Raw genomic sequence first — 19,734 nt, 5'->3', positions numbered from 1 at the left:
CATGAAGAAAAACAAAATCGGTGCTTCAAAAGTGTTATTTTCAAAATTATTTTGAAGTGCTGACTATGTTTTTTTTCTTTGCCACGACTTCCATTAACGTCATTTTATAATGAAATTTTGCAGCCGCTCAAAACATTTAACAAAGTTCGCCACAAAATCATTTAAGAGTTTTCTGAATTTACTTTAAATATTTTTGGATTTTACTGTTCATCGCGAGCCCATTTATCTTTCTCTCCTTTTTTAGCACGTCCAATTATGTTTCCTTTCGTGTTCCTCTCGGCTTTTTATATTTGTTTTTTGAGCAAACGGTCCTCTCGGCTGCTGCACGGTTTCCTCTTTCGTGTCCAGATGGGTCACGGCCCATGTCGTCCAAGCCCAGCAAGTCTTCAAGTACGCCCCAAGAGCCCTGCCTCCGCCCCTCCCTCCCCTTCCAAGTTCCGCCGACCCACCGCCGACTCCCACGCCGCCGGCGACCCGCCGCTGGACCCATCCGCCCCGCCCCGACAACCAGGTCAGCCGCTCTCTCCTCCTCCCTCCCAGATCCGGCCGTCCTGCCTTCCTCTGACGCATCAACTCTGATTTTTGCATATGAAATTTGCGCTCGGATTAGAAATTTTCAGTTTGCCTCCGATGCATCGACAACATGTATCCGAACTCAGATTTTTATGCTAGTTAGTATCAATCCTATGTAGGGCATCGTGGATCTGCAAATCTTTTGTTGTTTCGCATGACAACTGAACTCAAATAGCAAACGAACAAAGGCTGTTAGAAATACAGAGGCCTATCCTCACTGCAGCTTACTGATGCTCGTCAGAACAGCCGGTTTTTGTTCTAGTTTTTCTGTTTCCCGGATCTGGTTCTAAGTGGGTATTGATCTGTAATTCTGTATGTATTTAAACCGGCAAGATGTTTTAACCACGTCTTGCCGGATTTGATTATCCTAAACTGGATACAAGCGGACATGAAAAATATATAGGCTAAACGTCAGAACACATGTTTATTTGTTTCAGTGTAGGCCTTATATTTGTGAACTTGCTGCTAACAAATTTCAATGCTCTGTATACTGGCAGAGTTTGTTGATGCGCAGGTCAATTGTTCCCGACCTCTTGCCAGAATAATTGTAGCAGCAGTTGAGAAGCAGAGGTTAAAGCGGTTGCGCATGTGTTTCTGAAGCAAACTGGAGTAAGTTGAGATACCGGGATGTATGATCGGAAGAATCAACAAACCTTGAAATATTACTACTGCTAGAACTGCTCTAAGATCAGGAAGATGATGGACCCTTCGGGGTTGTTGCCTGCCTCATCAAGCCAGCTGCCAGATGATCTGCTCATCGAGATATTTCTCTGCCTCCCAGCACACCCCACCTGCCTGATTCGCACGTCCCTAGTCTGCAAGCGATGGCACTGCCTCATCAAAAACCGCCAATTCGTCAGCCGCTTTCGCATGCTTCATCAGAAACTCCCTGTGCTTTGCTTCTTCAGCAACTCCACTAGCATCCCCCGTTTTATCCCCACAGGGGACCCTCCTAATTGTGTCTCAACGGCAGCCTTCTCCCTACCTGACCCCTGCTGGCAGGTCCTTGGCTGCCGCCACAGCCTTGTCCTCCTCGTTAGCTCAACTTGGACTCAGCTCCAGGTATGGAACCCCATGACTGGCAGCAGGCAATATGTACCGGCTACTCCGGATGCTGATCGGCGTTTTAATCATGGTATTGTTCCTGAGAGCCAAGCTACAGTGCTTTGTGCAGCTGGCCACAAGGACAGTGGTGACTGCCACTCTTGCCCTTTTCTCGTAGTGTGGGTATTCACTTGCACACGCTATGCCTATGCCTGTAGATACTCGTCAGAGAGTAGCAGCTGGCACCAGATGGTTTCTTCACCAACACCATCTGATATTGATTCAAGGCCTAGTGTCCTTGTTGGGAACATCTTGTACTGGCCGCTGAAGTCAAAATATATCCTTGCCTTTGAGTTGGATACGCGTAAATTATACCATATTGAGTGTCCAGAAGATACACATAGTGTGTACAGAAGGAATGTCCACATCATGAAGGCAGAGGACGGTGGGCTAGGCCTTGTTGCCTTGACGGAGTTCAACCTTCGCCTATGGGCTCGGGAGACAGGTCCGGAGGGTGTTATGGAATGGGTGCTGCGCAGGACCATTCAGTTGGATGCATTCCTTCCACCGAATGTGTCATCGGTGCCGTTGGTAAATAATCATTCTGCCAGTGGGCGTCCGGTCAGGATATTGGGTCTCATTGAGGACGATGATATGTTTTTTATGTGGACGAGAGAGGGTGTCTTTGCAGTGGAGCTCAAGTCAATGCGGTGCAACAAAGTTTTTGAGGCTCAAGTCCCTGCAACTATCTTCCCCTACACTGGCTTTTATACCACAGGTGCCGATCTCTTGACACCGTATGCTTTTGCCTTCACTTTTGTTTCTATTCTCTGTCTCATCCGTGAATACTCCTTGCTGATTATATGTTAGTATTAGACCAGGTTTCATATCGTTGAGGAGCCGAAACTTTAGCTTGCCTCCTTTTATGCTTATTAGGAAAGTTGTACGCCTACATCCTATTTCTGTGCAAATTTTCTTGCATGTTGTATTTGTAGTGTGTCAATGTAAAATTTTGTCTTATTCGTTCTTTTATGCACAGCCTATCCATTTCTTGCTTGATTTCTGGTTTTCTTTCGATCAGGCCAAGGTGAGCATGTTTTATTTCTTATGTGTTTGCAGGTGATGTGGACGGTGCGCGGTGAAAATTGTCGACCCGGATGAGATGATATCTGCATTATGTGCTGAATAATTTTAGACCAACCCAATGAAGCACAAACTTATTTGTTATATGTAAGCTGTTTTTCTTACTACCAAGAAGGCAGTCTGTGTGTGTGTGTGTGTGTGAGGTGCTGAAGACTATCCTTTGTTGTATAAGACTATGTTGAAACTAATTATGAATAACGAAAATTCTCTCGAGAATGGTTTAGAAATTCTGAGTTTTTGTTTTTCATGCTTGAAATTCACGGTCGCAAAAATGGCTGGCCCTCCACTTGATCTCCATCAGGAGAGCACTAGAAACGGTCTCTGCAGACCTGCGAGGCATTCTGAGGCTGCCTTGTCCGAGGTCCTCTGCGAGTGTGACCTGCAGTTAGGGGTGGAATTTAAGCTCGGAACTCACGAGCTAAACGCGGTGACTAACGAGTCAAGCCGAGTTAATGTGTTTTTTTTAACACAGTACAGACGCAAGCGTTTATATACACATGCATATACTCATCCCTATGAATGCACACCCTACCCTTATGAGCACATTCGAAAGACTGAGCCGGCATATCATCTTGAAATTTACAAAGTCATTGTAGGCACCTCATCATTGATGTGAACGTCTCCTCCCACTGAATGCGCATCGCCGGAAATCCTGAAATAAATCGATGGGTTAGGGATACCACAGTCCCTCTAACCATCCAACCACGGGTTGGTTCGCCCGAGTTAATGTGTTGGATGTACATGTCTTGTCATATACTGTATTATTCGTACTTCAAACTGATGATGAACCCTGCGGTGGCGTCCCGTCGTCTGTTGGTGATGCACCGACGGGGCTGTTCCAACAGTCGTCATCGCGCTCTGTTTCCGGAAGCAAGATCAGGCTTACGAAAGAGGCACCATTGCCCGGGATGTGCCCGCCCCAGATGCAATCTTCTGGGTTGTGGTCGTCGATTAGCAGGTAGTTCGTGTATACCATTGTGACCAGCTGTGATGTGAGGACATGCTGGTGGGTTGTTGCACTGTCGGACCAGCGTTCTGGCCTGGCAGCCGCGATCCGGGCTTCGGCCGGGAGCATTATTGGAGGAACATCATCGTATTCTGAGTCGGAGGCCGCGTTTCAGTCTATTGGATTGGCAGGACGTAGAGCATGAGGTCGCCGTAGAGGTTGATGGCGAAGGTGAGCTTCCCGAAGAAGATGGGGCAAGCCGGGAAGAGAGGCCGGTTGGTGTCGACCCGTCCTTCACCGTCCGCAATGAAGGTGAGATTAGAGCCAAAGGTGAGGCTTTGCCCCATCGCAAGTTCACCAGGGTTTATGGAAGATCCGATCTTGAGTTGGTCTCCGGCCAACGCAGCCTGTGCCTGTCACCAATTGACAGTCGGGAGAACCAAAGGGGTGTTTGCACAGGGAGTTTACACAGGTTCAGGCCCTCATGGTGAGGTAATAAATTCCATACGTCCTTCTTTGTTTTGTGTTGACGTGGGAGCACCTCGTGCAAGGGGGTTCACAAGGTTCTCTTCTTGAGAAGACGAAGTCAATTTGGCTAGAGTGTTACCACTACTAGTAAGTTAGTAGATGAGATTCTCTCTTTTTAAAAGGGAGTGTTACCTATGATCATGTAGTAGGCTAGAGCGAAGCTTAAGACCTCCTCTCCTTCTTGATTCCTCCTGCCATAGCCAAGCCCCCATGAACCCCTTCAAAAAACTGTGTTAGATGCACCCGCGTGGCCATCGAGAGGTCTCCTCCTATGAAGAGCTTCTCGCCAACAGGTGCAGTCCTAACCATGTCCTGCAGGCGCTCCTAGAACTCCCTCCTGGTGCTTTTATGTGGCCTACTTGTGGGTATCGATGTAGCTCACCACAAAGGATGTGCCGCCTCGATCCTTGCTCACGTATCGTATTTATTTTAGGCCTTCTGGCGATGTATTCAGTGAGAGAAGATGTTCCCATCGACTACGAAGGTCAAGATAATGTGCCGACTCAGCCTCTCGAAGGTGCTCATAGGGGTAGGGGTGAGTGTCAGAGCGTATGTGTATGTGTATATATGTATAAGCATTTACGTTTGTACTGCGTTAAGAAAAAGCAGGGAGAGTGAAGAAGCAAATAAAACAGGGTCCAAGTGCAAAGTTTCCCACCACGCCAGCCTCCGCGTCCGCGTCCGCGCCACGTCACACTCCAGTGCTGAGTTGGACGAACATTCCTCTCCTTTCCCCTCTCACCCTCTCCCCCTCCTAAACCCCCACTATCTCTCCAAGCTCCACGGCACGGATGGGCGCCGCCGTGGCCGTTCTGCGGAGAACGGCGGCGGGCGAGGAGGCGGCGGAGGAGGAGGAGCAGTGCCGCATCTGCCGGGACCCCGCCGACGCGGACCGCCCGCTGCGCCGCCCCTGCGGCTGCAAGGGCAGCATGCGCTTCGTCCATGACCACTGCCAGATCCGGTGGCTCAAATCCCGCCGCCAATCCTTGTGCGAGGTACGTATCATCATCTCCATCTCCTCCCCCGCCTCCCCCGGCGGATCATGCCCCGAATTTGGTCCGTCGCCTGTCCCTGACTCCGGCGGCGGATCCGTCCCGCCGCCGTGCTCGCGCTTACTTCCTCTTCCTGCTCCACTTCGATTCGATTCCGCCGCAAAATCTTCACACGATGATGTGGTTTTTTTGGGGGGGCGTCTCAACATTTCATGCTAACATTTCCTAGGCTGTACAGTGTCTGATGATGTGCTCCATTGATTGATCATCAGGTGTGCAGGCGCCAGATCTTCACCCGCCCCATCTACGCCGCGGGCACCCCGGCCCCTGCCCCGGCTCCGGCGAGGCCCGTGTGCCTGCTCTTAGCGCTGCTCTACCTCATCCTGACAGCCCTGGTCGCTTGGGCGCTCGCGGGCCTCTGTACATGGCGCCTCGCGCTCGCCAGGAGCCGTGACGAGGCCCTGCGTCTGCTCTCCATCCGCCTCTATGGCCCCGCCGCCCTTGCTCACCTCGCGCTCAAGGCAGAACACACGTTTCGTGCAAACTACGGGGCACGTCTGCGCCGCTGCCAGTTCGCCACGCTGCGCCTCCTTCGGTTTTCCTTGTCGGTATGCTTCTTCTTCTTCTTGCTCCTCAACCAGTGTACGTAGTACATCTGCTGGTACTTATATTAGCATTATTATATCGTTTTTATGCTATGGTGATGTGATCCTCCTACATTTTCCCCATACTAGCAAAGCACCAATTAGTGGGTTTGTGTTCTGTACTACTCCATCCGTTCCCAAATATAATATGGTTTGGATATTTCAAATATGGACAGCATATGGACTGAAGTGAGTGAACAAACACACTAAAACCTGTCTATATACATCCGATTCAGAAAAAAGTTAAAACATCTTATATTTGTGAACAGAGGAGGGGTAGCATTTAGCTCATCTTGTTGCCATGGCTCCCCACATTGGTTAGATAGTGAAGAAGTAATGGATGCCCATATTGAAGAAATTTGTATGAGTTGTTCTACAAGGCTAATGCAACTCCAAATAAAGATGACACTCCGTTACTCTGTTTTCTGCCCTGCAATTGTGCCGGCTGTCAATCAGTACTGATAAATACATTGATAGGAGGATCGTTCTCAAATATAGGTGCAGAGTTTTCTTTTATTTATTTTTTGACCGGGAAACTGTACGGGAGGCCCCAACAGTAAATTTTTATTAAACAAGGAGAAACTGTACACGTATATACATGAGAAAGGAGAGTGGGTGGGTGGGGGTAATGTGCAACAGGGGAGGGGCCTAAACAGGGGAGTTTAGGCAAGAGAGAAAAGGTCCAGCCCACTCAGCAGAGAGTCTGAAAGCGTTTTAACCCTTTCTGCTCATTAATCCAGTTCCACAACTGCTTAACTTGTTAATTTTGCCACTTTATTCGTTGTGCTAATGTAGTATTTTTTTAGGCTAATCCTAACCGGGCTTTGTTTACATGGTTTTGGCTTAGTTCCATGCTTTTGGAATATATGCTTCACATTTTTTTTCTGCTTTTCTTTTTTACATATCTACAAAATTCTAACAATATGCATATGTAATCAGGTGGTAATGGGTGACATGGCTCTAGCCTGTATATTAGCATTTCTCCCTTTCACACTTGGAAGGATTGCTCTATTGTGCAGAGCTGAAGTTGACTCATATGCTTCAACACCTTCTACCCTCCTATTTGGATATGGATTTATCTTCTCACTGGGAGCAACTTTTGCTGGGCTGCATACTTTTCATCAATACTTGAGGAGCGAGGACATTTTCTTCGAGAGTCTGTTTGATATATTCTTCAGCGGGATCATAAAGTTTATCATTGTTGTGAATATTTCTCTTAACCTCATAAACACAGCTATAATATGGCCACTGTTGTTTGCCTGGTCACTTGATATCTGCACTTCAAAAATGTTTGATGCAACCATCTTTGAAAGGTTTAAACCTCTGTTTGCTTCGATTTACGTTTCTACTGCTCTTCAATGGCTTATTGGATGCGCACTTTTGGATCTAGTCTCCATATTCTCTGGACTTCATTCCATGGTATTGGTCGCATCGGATTTGTCATCTCATCATTTTAATAGTGTATTCAATGGATGCTTCAGGGTTATAATGAATGATATTTTCTGTTACTAGATTTTGAGGCCAGGAGTTACATCTCCTTTTGTCGACCATAATGTAAACATCCGTGATCCGTTCTACAAATTTTATTTCAAGAAGCTTCCTGGTCTTTTTATTGGCATCATCCTTATTGCTATGGTCATTGTTGTTCCTATTCAAATTGCCGGTCGATTGTCAACCGGGAAGTTCCTAGTAGATATCATGTAAGTATTCAGCTTCGTTCCAGATGCCATTTTTTTGTGACTCAACACCTTATTGTAATGTTTGTGATCCGCAGCTACTTCAATATTCCTACAAAGGGCACATCATTTTGGTCAGCACCACAGAACTACACAGATTCGCTTTGTGGTGTTCTTCTAGTGAGGTTTCTCATTGGCCATACGCATGCACTCATAGGCTTTGAGTGGATAGTGAAGAAGGTGATGCATTATACATTTCCCACTGGACAGACTCTTGGCCTGTCAGTTTCGGTGACTGTCTGGCCCAATGGAGCTTTTGATCATGACGGTGGGAGCAGTGTCGCACCAAAAGACAAATATGGTAGCACTAATGAGGCTAAGGATAAAAGGTAAACCCCCGTAGTTTTGTTTCATTTTCTGATATGATCTAATTTTTACTTTCATCTAAGTTTAGTGTTCACTGTTGATTTATGAGACTTGGATTCTGGTGGTTACTGGATACGCGGTAGTTTTAAGCTGTCAGCGTGCGTCACTTTGATTCCAAGATATGTCTCTTCTCACGAGGGCTTTATCATGTTCCTTTGGGGCTCTGTGTAGTGTCAATCTTTTTCTTTTTCAAATAAGGGATAACTCACCGATTTCATTAATGACACCATAATGATTCTTACAAACAAATTACATAAAAGGAAAATATAGGCTACTTTTGTAAGAGACAGATTGTCCTCGCACCAAAGATCAAGTACACTAGACGTACAAGAAACAGCATCCGTCACACAGCGAGACATGGGAAAAACTGAAGCACATCTATTTTTGCGCTTGATCGCGAAAAAACAACTACTCTTCAGAACGGCACAAGAAACCTCATAATTTGTTGGATGTACCTGTCTTCTCATATTTTATACTTACAATTTAATTAATTAAATTTTTTGCAGACGCAGAGGTGTTCTCAATACTTACCCTTGCACAAGGAGATTGGTCTCACTTCGCATAATCCTGCATGTGATGCTTGGGTGTTTGACTGTTATGATATGCAATTCAGCTGTGCTTATTTTGACAATCTCAGTGGGGCGTGCACTGTTATTTACCATCCCTCAGCTGCCACTTACAGGTGGATTCAAGTCCAATAATGGTAATGTTTAATTCATGGATTTCCTTTGTAAACAAAGTAAATATATTTACCTTGCTTTGGCTTATTGGTGCAATATTTCCTGCTAGATCTACTTGCTTTGGTTGTCGGTTTTGGCATCATATCAACTATTATTGCCACCTCAAGAGACTTATTTGCCTACATGAGTTCTGGGAGAAAGCACCTTGTAGCTTTGAATCGTTGTCTTATTGTGTTCTTATGGGTGAGCAGTTTACTTCAGGCCGATTCCTTCTTTTTTTTCTTTTATGATACAGTAAAATAACTCAAAGCTGTCTGCTCTCAGTTTGCCATCATTCCCTTCCTGATCGGGCTGCTGGTTGATTTATCGCTAATATCGCCATTCACTGGGCCTGATGATGGTGTTCCAGTTCTAGACTTGTTCTATACTTGGTTCCTGGGGTGGCTATTGCTGAAAATCTGGGTAAAATGGGTGAGTTGAAACTTCCCCTGTCGTTCTGTGACCTCTTAGCCTACATTATTGTACTGCATCTACTAAACTTGACAATATTAGAGATGGAATGATTTGTTAGATTGCACTCAAATACTCCCTCCGTTCCTAAATATTTGTCTTTCTAGACATTTCAAATGACTATCACATACGGATGTATGTAGACATATTTTAGAGTGTAGATTCACTCATTTTACTCCGTATGTAGTCACTTGTTGAAATGCCTAGAAAGACAAGTATTTAGGAACGGAGGGAGTAGTAATCAGTCGTAAAGTGAATTACAAAAAAAAACAAGAACACACAAATTTTCATTTCCAGAGTTTGCTTATCGTTGTTATGCCCGTTGTCAAACTCATACTATAGTACACCTCTCCCCTTGTATCATATGCCACCCCAAGCAATCTCGGAATTATTATTCTTTCTATTTGCCACTCTTCGGGGGTAGCATGGAGCTGACTACCAAATTATGCAAACTAGGTTGTACCCCCTCCGTTCGGAATCACTTGTCTCGGAAATGGATGTATCTAGACGTATTTTAGTTCTAGATACATCCATTTCCAAGACAAGTAATACCGAACGGAGGGAGTAGTATTTAGGTTGAAAACAGGGAAACATTTATTTAACTGACCAGTCATCTGCATGCATATCTTGAAGGTTCATTGGCCATTATCACCATTCCTGGCCTATCTAACCGACGAATCACGGGTCCCGAGGCTTACTCGGGCGAAGCTGGATTGGCCTCGAGGGGCGATGATGCCTCTGCCGTGCTTCTTCCGAGATATTTTCGTGCCAGTCGCGACGAAACTGCTCGCCGCTCTGGGTGTTCCCTATGTGCTCGCCGGGAGCGTCTTTCCGAGTCTCGGTTGCTCCGCCGCCGTGAACTCGACGGTGCGCCGCTCGGCGTGGCTGGGCTGCATCGGCCTCTGCGCGCTCTGCCATCTCGCCAAGCTGTTCTGGGTCTTGAAACCGCTCGACTGTCGCGCCAAGCTGTTCTGGTTCTTCAGTGCGCTCTGCTCTCGCGCCAAGCTGTTCTGGATCTTCTGCTTCGAAGAACTCCATGATTCTGTCAGGGATGAGCGTGTTGTCATCGGGCAGAGGTTGGAAGACTTCCCCGACGACGGCTGAAGACCAGGAACTCTGCTTCCAGTAGTTTGTAGGAACACGTACGTATATGGTACAGTTATATATATAGCACGCATACGATAGGAATATAGAGTATATGCCACGTTATTGACATAAGGGTTCAAATGAGATGATATAAATATCCGGTGAAACTTGTAAATGTGGACGCGGTTTCCCATGCGGGCTGTATCGACCGGTCAGTTCGATAGTGTCGCCACTGGGCTGATGTTTGTAAATTTCATGGTTTCACCCCTTTTTAAAGCCAATCGCTGATTCTATAGGGTCAGGAGAAATGAAATGGTGTTGGTTGCCTTGAACATGGCTCGCTTTAATTTTTGCAATGCCTTCAGTTTCTATCCAGGCTTTTCAGTAGCACAAGATATGCTTTGTCACTGTCAAAAGGCATACATACATACATACAGTACATGTTTGTTTCGGTAGAATAGCCTAATGCTTCAGCCAGTCAGCCTGGAATTCCTCGTATTTTCGGTGAAGTTTACTTTTTATGGCAACTTTAGTTGGCACACATGAAAAGTTCTGGCTAAAAATAAACAAACTGTAGGCGGAATTGCCATGCTTACCAATTAAACTTGATATCCTCGCGTCAACTAAAGTTGCTATAAAAAACGTTCTCCAAAAATTCTGGACTTATCAGGGTGCAATAATAATGACGAGGATTCTTCGTGGGCCAGCGACCTTAGGCAAGCAAGAGGGTGGGTATGTAGAATTGGAATTTTGGCAAATCCTAAACAGCGCCTTAAGTGCATGTTTTCACAAATCCTCTTTATTTTGATTTTGTTTTAGGTTTTATTTCAATTTCATTTTTCTTAAAGGGCAATACCAAAGCCACTAATGTATTCTTTCTTAGAAAATTTCATTATTTTGATTTTTTTAGTTTCTATTTTATTTCTTCTTTAATGGTAATATCAATGCCACTTCTTCATTCTTTTTTGAAAACGTCCCTTTTTTAAATAAAAAATCACTATTATATGCTTATTCTTGCATTATATAAAAATGTCATTTTTCTGTGTAACTAGTGTGCAATTTTTGAGTGCGGCGTTTCGGTGCCCAGGCTCATCTGCACCCGGTCAGAAAAAAATCAAAACAAATACTAGAAAAATCCAAAAAATTCCAATTTTTTAGGGGTGAGAGATGTAGTCTGCTGCTTGCTTTTTTTATTTAATACAAAAGAAACTACTGAACAGAAATCTTGTACCGGGAGGAGTGGGTCCAGGCCCGGCCCGTGAAGTTTTCCCCACCGAGTTTCTCATGGGCCTGGAGTTCAGCCCAATCAGACTGTCAAAGGGAGGCCCAAAGCTTGGTGGCTTGACTGGGCGACCTAACACGCACGCAGGACTGGCTCCCCTGACTGGCGCCGTTCTTGGTAATTTCATTTACAGTTTCCTGTCTATTCATTCATATCTTGAACTCAAATTGATACTATAGCGAATTACCACCAAATAGCATCAGAGTAGAATAGAGAAATTAGTAGGCATTAGTTTGATTTTCATTCATCAATGTACGATTATAATTTCTCGTTGGAAATAAATGCTATAGACACATGTGCTTAGTATAAAACGTAACTAGATACATCCGTATTTAGACAAATGTAAGACAATAATTTTGGGACAGAGGGAGTATTAATATATTCTCTCTTCACTGTTTTTCATCTTATTTGCATCTTCCGAGTGGATTTATTTTTATTAGGCCATTTAGGGTTTCTTAGATTGTGGGGAATTGTTAGTACAACATGCATTATTTTGTGTTGAAGTAGATACCCAGATTTGTCTGACTAATTAACCCTCTGTGTAACCAGAGAATTTTCTACATGGGGAAGAAGCCGGGCAGCGCTGGCCCTTCCTCGGCATCCAGGCCCATGAACCAGGCCCTGTCGCTCCGCGAGGAGACCTCCGGAAAGACGCCGGCCGGCACGCCCTCCCTGCTGAGGGTCCAGCACCTGCAGCGGCTGGGGGCGTGGGCAAGCGGTGAGGCGGGAGTTGGCTCGATCGGAGCGCTGCTGGGCCGCCGCTTCGCCACGGACGCCGAGGCGGCCGGGATCCCCGTAGGTGCTTCCACCTTCCTTTGCCAGAGGTGAGAGTTAGAGCTTACTGTGTGGCCTTAAAAATTCTGCATTCGTTTGTCTAGTTATTTGACCGTATCGATCTGACTATTATCTTCGCATTTTAACTTCTGTTATAATTTATCTGTGTTTGTCATATGTAGCATACTAGCATTACATTGTTTTCAGACAAATGCTTGTTCTAGCAAAGTAGCATGTCTATATGAGCTTCCCAGAGCAATACGCATGTTTTGTCTGTTAGGTTGACATGATGATTGTATTGTTGACCTGTTTCTGATAATATTTGTTTGGAGTTATAATTATTTGTGTTTGACATGTGTATCATACTAGCATTACATTGTTTTTGGAAAAAATGCTTGTTCTAGCAAAGTAGCATGTCTATATGAGCTTTCCAGAGCAATATGGTAGATGTTTTCTAGGTTGATATGATGGTTGTATTGTTGGCCTGTTGCTGATAATCTTTGATTGGAATAAAATGGGAAGGCTTCAGGCTTATTATCCGAGTTTTTATCTTTGGTTCACATGGGCAGAATAATTACTGTCTTACTGAGCGAATTAGATGTACCTCAATTTTGTTTTCACTTTTACATGGGAAGGTTATTTGGTTGTCCATTTTGCAGGGCCAACATTTTGCATGTTACATTGGTTCTTTACCGTAATGCATCTTAGCTGATTGTTCTGGATCTTTGTATTGTCAAAATGTGAGCTTACTAGCATAGAAGAACTAGAAATAAAAAACTGTGTTGATAATGTTGTATGAGTATTCTGGCTTAGAGCAAATTACCGCATAGTTTGTCTGTCTTGCTTAACCTTTGAGATCTGTTATAGTGCTATATGTATGCATGTATCAATTTATTTTTATGCGCCTTACAGTTTGTAGTAATGCTGATAAAAACTTTTGTGTGTGATGAATATTTGGACTTGTGTATTTAGCTCACACCAGTACATTTTCAGACTCCTTTCAGTTAGCAAGTTTGCAAAAAGGTCCTTCACAATATATGAACTCACAACACTAGCACCAACTCTGTAAAGAACATCTCCAATTTACACCAGCGGCCAAGTTGAAGGGTCTACGATATTCTTCTACGTTCATAGATTATGTACGTGGTTAACGCTGTTTGCTAGTTGTGCTGCATTTTATTTTCTATTTTTGTACCTTTGTCCATATCAATAAGTCTTATATGGACCTCTGAAGAAAGGTTATTCAAACATTGCAGGTGTGAATCAATCTTACAGCCAGGCTTCAACTGCACAATCCGCATAAAGAACAACAAAAAGAAAGCAAAACGGCGCAAGAAGTCAAATCCTGGCCAAAACAGTGTTGTCTATGCATGCCATTTCTGTGGAGACCAAAACCTGATACGGGGTAGTGGAAAGGGTATCGTGAAGGTACTGTTATCATCAAGAAAGCCTGTTAGCACAATGTTGAAAGCAGAACATATGAACGCGCCAATAGTAACTACTAAAAAGGGGATCGAGCATTCTGTGACAGCAGCCTCGCAACTGGAATCATCCAGGTTGAGAATATCCACTCTTGAAAAGGATAATAAACAAGGTAATGGGCCTAAATCTAATCTTCCTGAAGATTATAAAATGGAGAAAGGGGCAGTTTTCTCAATGGTGGATCGTGGTCAGTTAGCGGCTGCACACAAAGGCATCCTGCAGAAAATCGAAGTAGAAAGCGCACGTGATAAATGTGTGAATGGAATTGAGCCCGCGGCTTCTAAAAATACTAGTACATGCGAACATGATGTCACTTCTCAAGCAGAATTTCTAGCTGGGTCAAACTTTGTTACTCCTCAGAAGAACAAACTGGCGGAAGTGGCTGTGCCTATAGCTTCAGCAGAAGCATTGAAGACTAGAAGTACACCGAACAGCAAAGCGCAGAATTATGGTTCAGTTGCTGGCAAGGCCCCTGGAAGTTATAGCAAGTCAGCTTCGAATACCAAATCTGCGCCAGGTGATTCTACTCAGCCGGCTGGCAGTTCAAGGAAGCGGGCAAGAAAAGGGTGGACTACGCTGAAGCAGATCGCTGAGAAGGACGAGCTTGAGAGAAAAGAGAAGATGGATAACTTTGTAATCCCGTTCTTCATGCATTAGAATATCTTTTTAGTTATGTACTTTTGCACCAATCATGTTGTGGAAATATAAAGTTGCGAAGGAGTTCAAAATTAAACTGAAGGCAGATACGCTAGCAGTCCAGGGAATGAAAGTTGCGGCTTGGATATTCACCTGTGCGGGTGCGCTTGGCTCGAGCTGCCATGCTGTGAAAGGTATAGTCGTATACTCTGTTCCGTTCTTGGCTGAAGGGTTAACAATCTAGAGTTTGTTCTCTGTATACAGGTTTTTGGGCCACAGTGGCACAATTTCTCCAGAGTTTGTTCTCTGTATACATTTCGGTTGCTAATTGAGTATTCCATTATTTGTGTCAGATACCATCGCTATGGACTGGAGTTATACATGCAGTCCACCACTCTCTGTTAGCATTTGGTAACATCTTCATACTCATATTTTTGGCCCTTCTTTAGTTGCTCTGTTACTAACCTATATAGCATCCATCTTCAGTTCTTGGGGCATCTCCTGCTTGAATCCTGTAGACTCGGCACCAACCCAATGCCAGGGGCGGATCCATACTTGGTCATGGGTGTACAGTTGTACATCCAAATCTTTTGGCTAGACATTTTTATATATGGTGTATACTTTAATACATTCAGTGCCCAAATGACCTTTCCCGCTAATGCCATCTTTGGCAGCAAAAAATGACGTAGCAAGCATGATTTAAACATCAGACAACACCTACGCATGTCATCAGCACCAGATAATTAGCATTTTTCTTGCCCATGTCTTCAAATGCATTGTATACCAACTGTATGACTATGTAGTACAGTACATAATCTTTATTTCTTTTGCCATTTCTATAAGTATTGTCATTTTCACGGGGAAAAATTTCTTGGTACACCAACATTTTAGATACCAGATCAATTGTTTTTTTTGAAAAATCCACACACAATTTTTTTTGAACACCCAAGTATGAAATCCTGGATCCGCCACTGGCCAATGCTCGTGTCTAAGCCGAGGCGCCACATGGAGCCTGCCACCATGGGCTGTCGCTATGGCATTAATTCACGGAGGCAAAGATACCACTTTCTTTGATCCATGATATTGTCACTATGCCATGATTTGATGAGGATTCTTATTCTTTGATGCCGGAACTGCCACTGCTGTTGGCTTGATCTAGCTTTGAGGTGCCGACTGCTCTTGTGTCTTGGCTTCAAGTGTTCATGCTTTGATTAGGATAACTACCAGTACATCTTGCGGGTGCATGCCCAAATGTTCTCACATCAGGAGGGCTGGTAGCAGGATCAGGAGAACAGAAAGCAACGTGCAATTTCCAAACGGCACTTGCAGCAGGATTTTTTTTACCGTTATAAATGACCCGCGAGTGTAATGCCAGAAAAGACCACCTACGAGTGCAATTACCAAAATTGTCGTGGCGACAGGCCCGGCAGGCAACACGTGTCGCGTGCTGCCACAGTCGGAAGCAGCAAGCCCTACCGTCGCAGCCGATGGCGGCAACCATTGTATTACAGGATCTGAAGCGAGGCGGAGGCAGGTAACAGAACGGGAGCACCAACTGTCAGCCTCTTCCAAGAGTTCTTTTACTGCAACAGACAAACTGAGTGCAGTGGAGGACCGAGTCTGCAGTGCAGAGGGGTTACAATCCAGAGGCGAAGGAACTGTGCCTTCCGTGATATGAAATTGGCGAGTCATCCAAAAGGATGGCAGAAGACTTGGTTTTATTGCAAGGATACTTCTCCAAATCAGCAGAAACTATTGTCGAGTTATAGATATGGCCGGCTTGACTCGTCAAAACAATTTACCTTTTATGCATCTGTAGAAGAAAGACCGGCACTAGAGCCCATGTATTCCAAAATCAACGCTTTGATTGCTCATGGGCTCTCAGCAATTGACCTGACCCGGTGCTGGATGAGCTGGCGGATTCAACCCCTCAGCCTTAGAAATCGGCTTATGCATGAATATACTGGCGAGTTAGAAGACGACTTGCATTTTAGTGATAAAGAATTGTCCTCCAGTGATCTCATGAAGGCCATAAAAAAACTTCTAGGCGAAACTCGTGAGAAGATCGCAATTGTAGGTTTTGCCCCCTTCTTTGCTGGAAACCCGACACCTGAGGTAGCTGTCTTTATCTATCTTCAAACTTATGCAATCTTTTGCTTCTTTTAACACACCGGCTTGTGTTTATTTCAGGAGAACGCCCAATGGTGGAAGACTGAACCCTCAACTCCAACCCCTCCTAAGGATGACATGACACTTTAGATGAGGTGGAAGAACAAAATGATGAAGATGAGGTAGAACTTGATTCCCTTGGTTGCCTTCATAATGAACTTGCTGACGCCGACTCTTCACAGGAACAAAAATAGGAGAAACTCTGAGGACACGCTACGAGAAACTTAGGCTGTTATACAATTTGATCAAACAACTCTATATTGGGAGCTGGGAAGCCATCATCACTGTGAGAGGTTGGGAGAAGTCCCAAGAAAGAATAGATGATGTACTTAAAGAGTTATCCACCGTTCTAGAGTGGATTAAAATTCATAAAGAGTCGGTCTGCAAAAAACGAGTGCTCCGTGGCTTGACTCTCACCAAGGCTTACCATCCTGAGTTGAAGCCAGAGCTGTTAGCCGGCGGGTTCCCACAGTTTAAAGTGGACGGCTCAGAGTTCACCAAAGAGGACTACCAAGCCGTTGTGAAGGAAACCCGGCATCATGCTTGTGCCATCGCATGTGGTATTGATCTGAACACATACCAACCGGATTACGATGAACATAAGAAGAAAATGAGCCTTCAGATACCTGTGGCATTTGAGCCGATGAGCAAGAATGGAGACCCGGCAACACATATGGGATGTCATGTTCGAATAAATAACATGAACCTCTTGGGGTGTTGAGTCACGGTTATTGGTTAGAGGCATCTGTTATTTTTCCTTCCGTTGCAACGCATGAATTCTTTTGCTAGTTAGTAAAAAAAAGTATAGATTTAAGAAAAATGTTCCTCTGCACACGTGTTCGAGTCCGGCGCAAAATGTTCACGTTGATGATGCCATATCTGAACATTTCACACTGACTATGCCGGCAGTCGCTAGTCTGAACATCTCATAACATTTTCTTAGCTGTGCAATGCCGGATGAAGTGATGATGCGCTTGGTTGATTGATCAGGTATGCGGACACGAGATCTCCATCCGCTCCATCTACGTACGGCGCGGATGCCCCGGCCCTGGCAAGGCTTGCGAGCCTCATCGTACTGCCGCTGTGCCTCGTGCTGACGGCCAAGATCGTCTGGACGCTCACCGGCCTCTACCTATGGCGCCTCGCGCTCGCCGGGAGCCGCGCCGAGGCCTTCCGTCTACTCACCGTCCGCTCCTGCCGACCCGCCGCGCTCTCTCAGCTCGTGCTCTCGGCGGAAAACGCGCTCCGCGCAAAATACGGAGGACGCCGGGGCCGCTGCCAGGTCCTCGCGCTGCGCCTCCTTCAGTTTTCTTTCTTGGTATGCTTTATTTTTTTCTGCTTGTCATTTTACATGTCTCTACAAACTTCTAACACATGCCTATCTAATCAGGTGGCACCGGTTGACATGGTTCTGGCCTGTACATTGGCATTTATCCCTTTCACACTTGGAAGGATTATCCTGTTGTGCATAGGTGAAGGCGGCTCCTGTACTTCAACACCTCCTATCCTCCTAATTGGATATGGGTTTATCTTCTCACTCGGCGACTTTCACCGGGCTTCTTCATACTACTACTGGGTACGTAAACCCTGTAGTTTTGTTTCATTTTCTAATATGCTCTAATTTTCACTTTCTTCTAAGTTCAGTGTTGACTGTTGATTTACGGGGACTTCGATTCTGATGGTTACCGGAATCGCGGTGGGTTTAGGCTTTTGTCATGTGTCTCTTTAGTTCCAAGATATGTGTCTTCTTCTAAACTATGGTTTGCATGACAGAAACCATTTTTTTTTCTAACATATGTCCCAGGGGCGTCTTCTCGAGATTCGCCAGGGGCTTCCGCGCGCTCAGCGATCTCGTGGAGCAGTTCTGGGATTTCTGCGTCCTTGATCTCTATGATTATGTCGTGGATGAGCGTATTGTCATCGGGCAAAGGTTGGAAGACGTCGCTGACGGTAGGTGAAAGTGCGGAACTCTGTTTTCAGTAGTTCACAGGAACAGGGGTCTGGTGATATTAACAGTTATACTTATATATAGCATGGTTATATATGTATAGCATGCATACATAGGAATACACATAGGCCACGTTATCGAGATGATGCTAGGCGTATAAATTTACGGTGAAACTTGTTGATGTGGATGCAGTTTCCTATGTGGAAGTTACCGAGGTTGTATCGGTCGGTCAGTTCGACAGCGTTGTTCCTTTTTTGTTGAGCTGAACTGATGTTTGAAAATTTCTTCCCCTTTTTTTCTGTCGACCGCTGGCTGCATTCTATAGGCCGAGGAGAAACGAATGGTGGCCGCTTTAATTTTTGGTTGCGCATGAGTTGTCCAACATTCAAGACAACCTAGACCATCTTGTTGCTCATGAGTTGTCCAACATTCAAGACAACCAAGCAACCAAATTTTTTATTTTTTTTGCTAGAAACATTAACTGCTGGTCGCTTTAATTTTTGCAATGCCTTGCAGATTCTGTCAGATTTTTCAGTAACAGATATATGCTTTGTCACTGTCAAAAGGCATACATACATACATACATGTTTGTTTCGGCAGACTAGCCTAGTGCTTCAGCCAATCAGCCTGGAATTTCTCTGAGTTTAGGCAAGTTTATCTTGGAGCTAGGCATCAAGTTTGCCCATTCCAGGGCAAAACTTTTGTGGCAAGATGTCACAAATTCTAACAAGGATTTTATTTTTTGCGTGTGTGTTTTGTCGTCACTCTGGTATGTTTGGACTGTGACCAAAGTGTATCTTACATGATTTTTGGCAATAACCGAAAACTTGGCATTTGTTCGATAATTGCCAACATTTTGTCATGTAACTCTTTTGCCAACTCTAGATGATTTCTTCGATAATGTTGGACAACTCATGAGCAACCAAACATTCAACCAAATCGTTTGCTTGTTGTTTTGTTAGGACAACTTCCCCCTTTCTCTATAATGATAGACGCACTTTCTAAAAATAATATGAATAGGTAGATGCTTCCCTATTTGTGCTAAAAAAGAATATACAGTATTTCGTGGTGCATGCTGACAGCGGAGGCAGTTCAAGAGTATATGGTGCAGTTTGTACGGAGACATTCAGACAGACATGGTGTGCAAATTCCGATGACCCAAGCAAAATTTCCACTGTTTATATTTACATGGACA

General features: G+C 44.7%; 3 protein-coding genes and 1 long non-coding RNA gene across 5 annotated transcripts; all 4 read left to right on the top strand.

Annotated features, from left to right (window-relative positions):
- The first annotated feature begins 335 nt into the window (after positions 1-335).
- Positions 336-2,987, top strand: LOC109760804 (uncharacterized). Its single transcript, XM_020319613.4, has 3 exons — positions 336-511; positions 1,071-2,395; positions 2,737-2,987. Exons 2-3 carry the CDS (start codon positions 1,270-1,272, stop codon positions 2,757-2,759), a joined length of 1,149 nt encoding a protein of 382 aa, XP_020175202.1. The 5' UTR covers positions 336-511; positions 1,071-1,269; the 3' UTR covers positions 2,760-2,987.
- Positions 2,988-4,945: 1,958 nt separating this feature from the next.
- Positions 4,946-11,623, top strand: LOC109760803 (probable E3 ubiquitin ligase SUD1). Of its 2 annotated transcripts, none has more exons than XM_073502769.1 (9): positions 4,946-5,229; positions 5,499-5,834; positions 6,810-7,289; positions 7,383-7,570; positions 7,645-7,935; positions 8,479-8,675; positions 8,762-8,895; positions 8,977-9,123; positions 11,469-11,623. In XM_073502769.1, the coding sequence occupies exons 1-9, from the start codon at positions 5,026-5,028 to the stop codon at positions 11,508-11,510; spliced, it is 2,019 nt and encodes a 672-aa protein (XP_073358870.1). In that variant the 5' UTR covers positions 4,946-5,025; the 3' UTR covers positions 11,511-11,623. The 2 variants fall into 2 exon arrangements, with proteins under 2 accessions (XP_073358870.1, XP_020175201.1); XM_020319612.4 differs by lacking the exon at positions 11,469-11,623 and adding an exon at positions 9,796-10,580.
- LOC109760805 (uncharacterized) lies at positions 11,559-14,526 on the top strand. Its single transcript, XM_020319614.4, has 3 exons — positions 11,559-11,647; positions 12,080-12,354; positions 13,561-14,526. The coding sequence occupies exons 2-3, from the start codon at positions 12,092-12,094 to the stop codon at positions 14,441-14,443; spliced, it is 1,146 nt and encodes a 381-aa protein (XP_020175203.1). The 5' UTR covers positions 11,559-11,647; positions 12,080-12,091; the 3' UTR covers positions 14,444-14,526.
- A 316-nt stretch (positions 14,527-14,842) lies between these two features.
- LOC141026358 (uncharacterized) lies at positions 14,843-19,726 on the top strand. Its single transcript, XR_012188338.1, has 4 exons — positions 14,843-16,537; positions 16,613-16,713; positions 16,774-17,909; positions 17,982-19,726. It is a non-coding gene; the product is annotated as an uncharacterized lncRNA (long non-coding RNA).
- The last annotated feature ends 8 nt before the right edge of the window (positions 19,727-19,734 follow it).

This window comes from Aegilops tauschii, chromosome 1 (genome assembly GCF_002575655.3).
Source record: "Aegilops tauschii subsp. strangulata cultivar AL8/78 chromosome 1, Aet v6.0, whole genome shotgun sequence".
Taxonomy (NCBI): domain Eukaryota; kingdom Viridiplantae; phylum Streptophyta; class Magnoliopsida; order Poales; family Poaceae; genus Aegilops; species Aegilops tauschii.
Note: the sequence above shows the minus strand (reverse complement) of the source record. Positions and strands in the feature narration are given on the sequence as shown.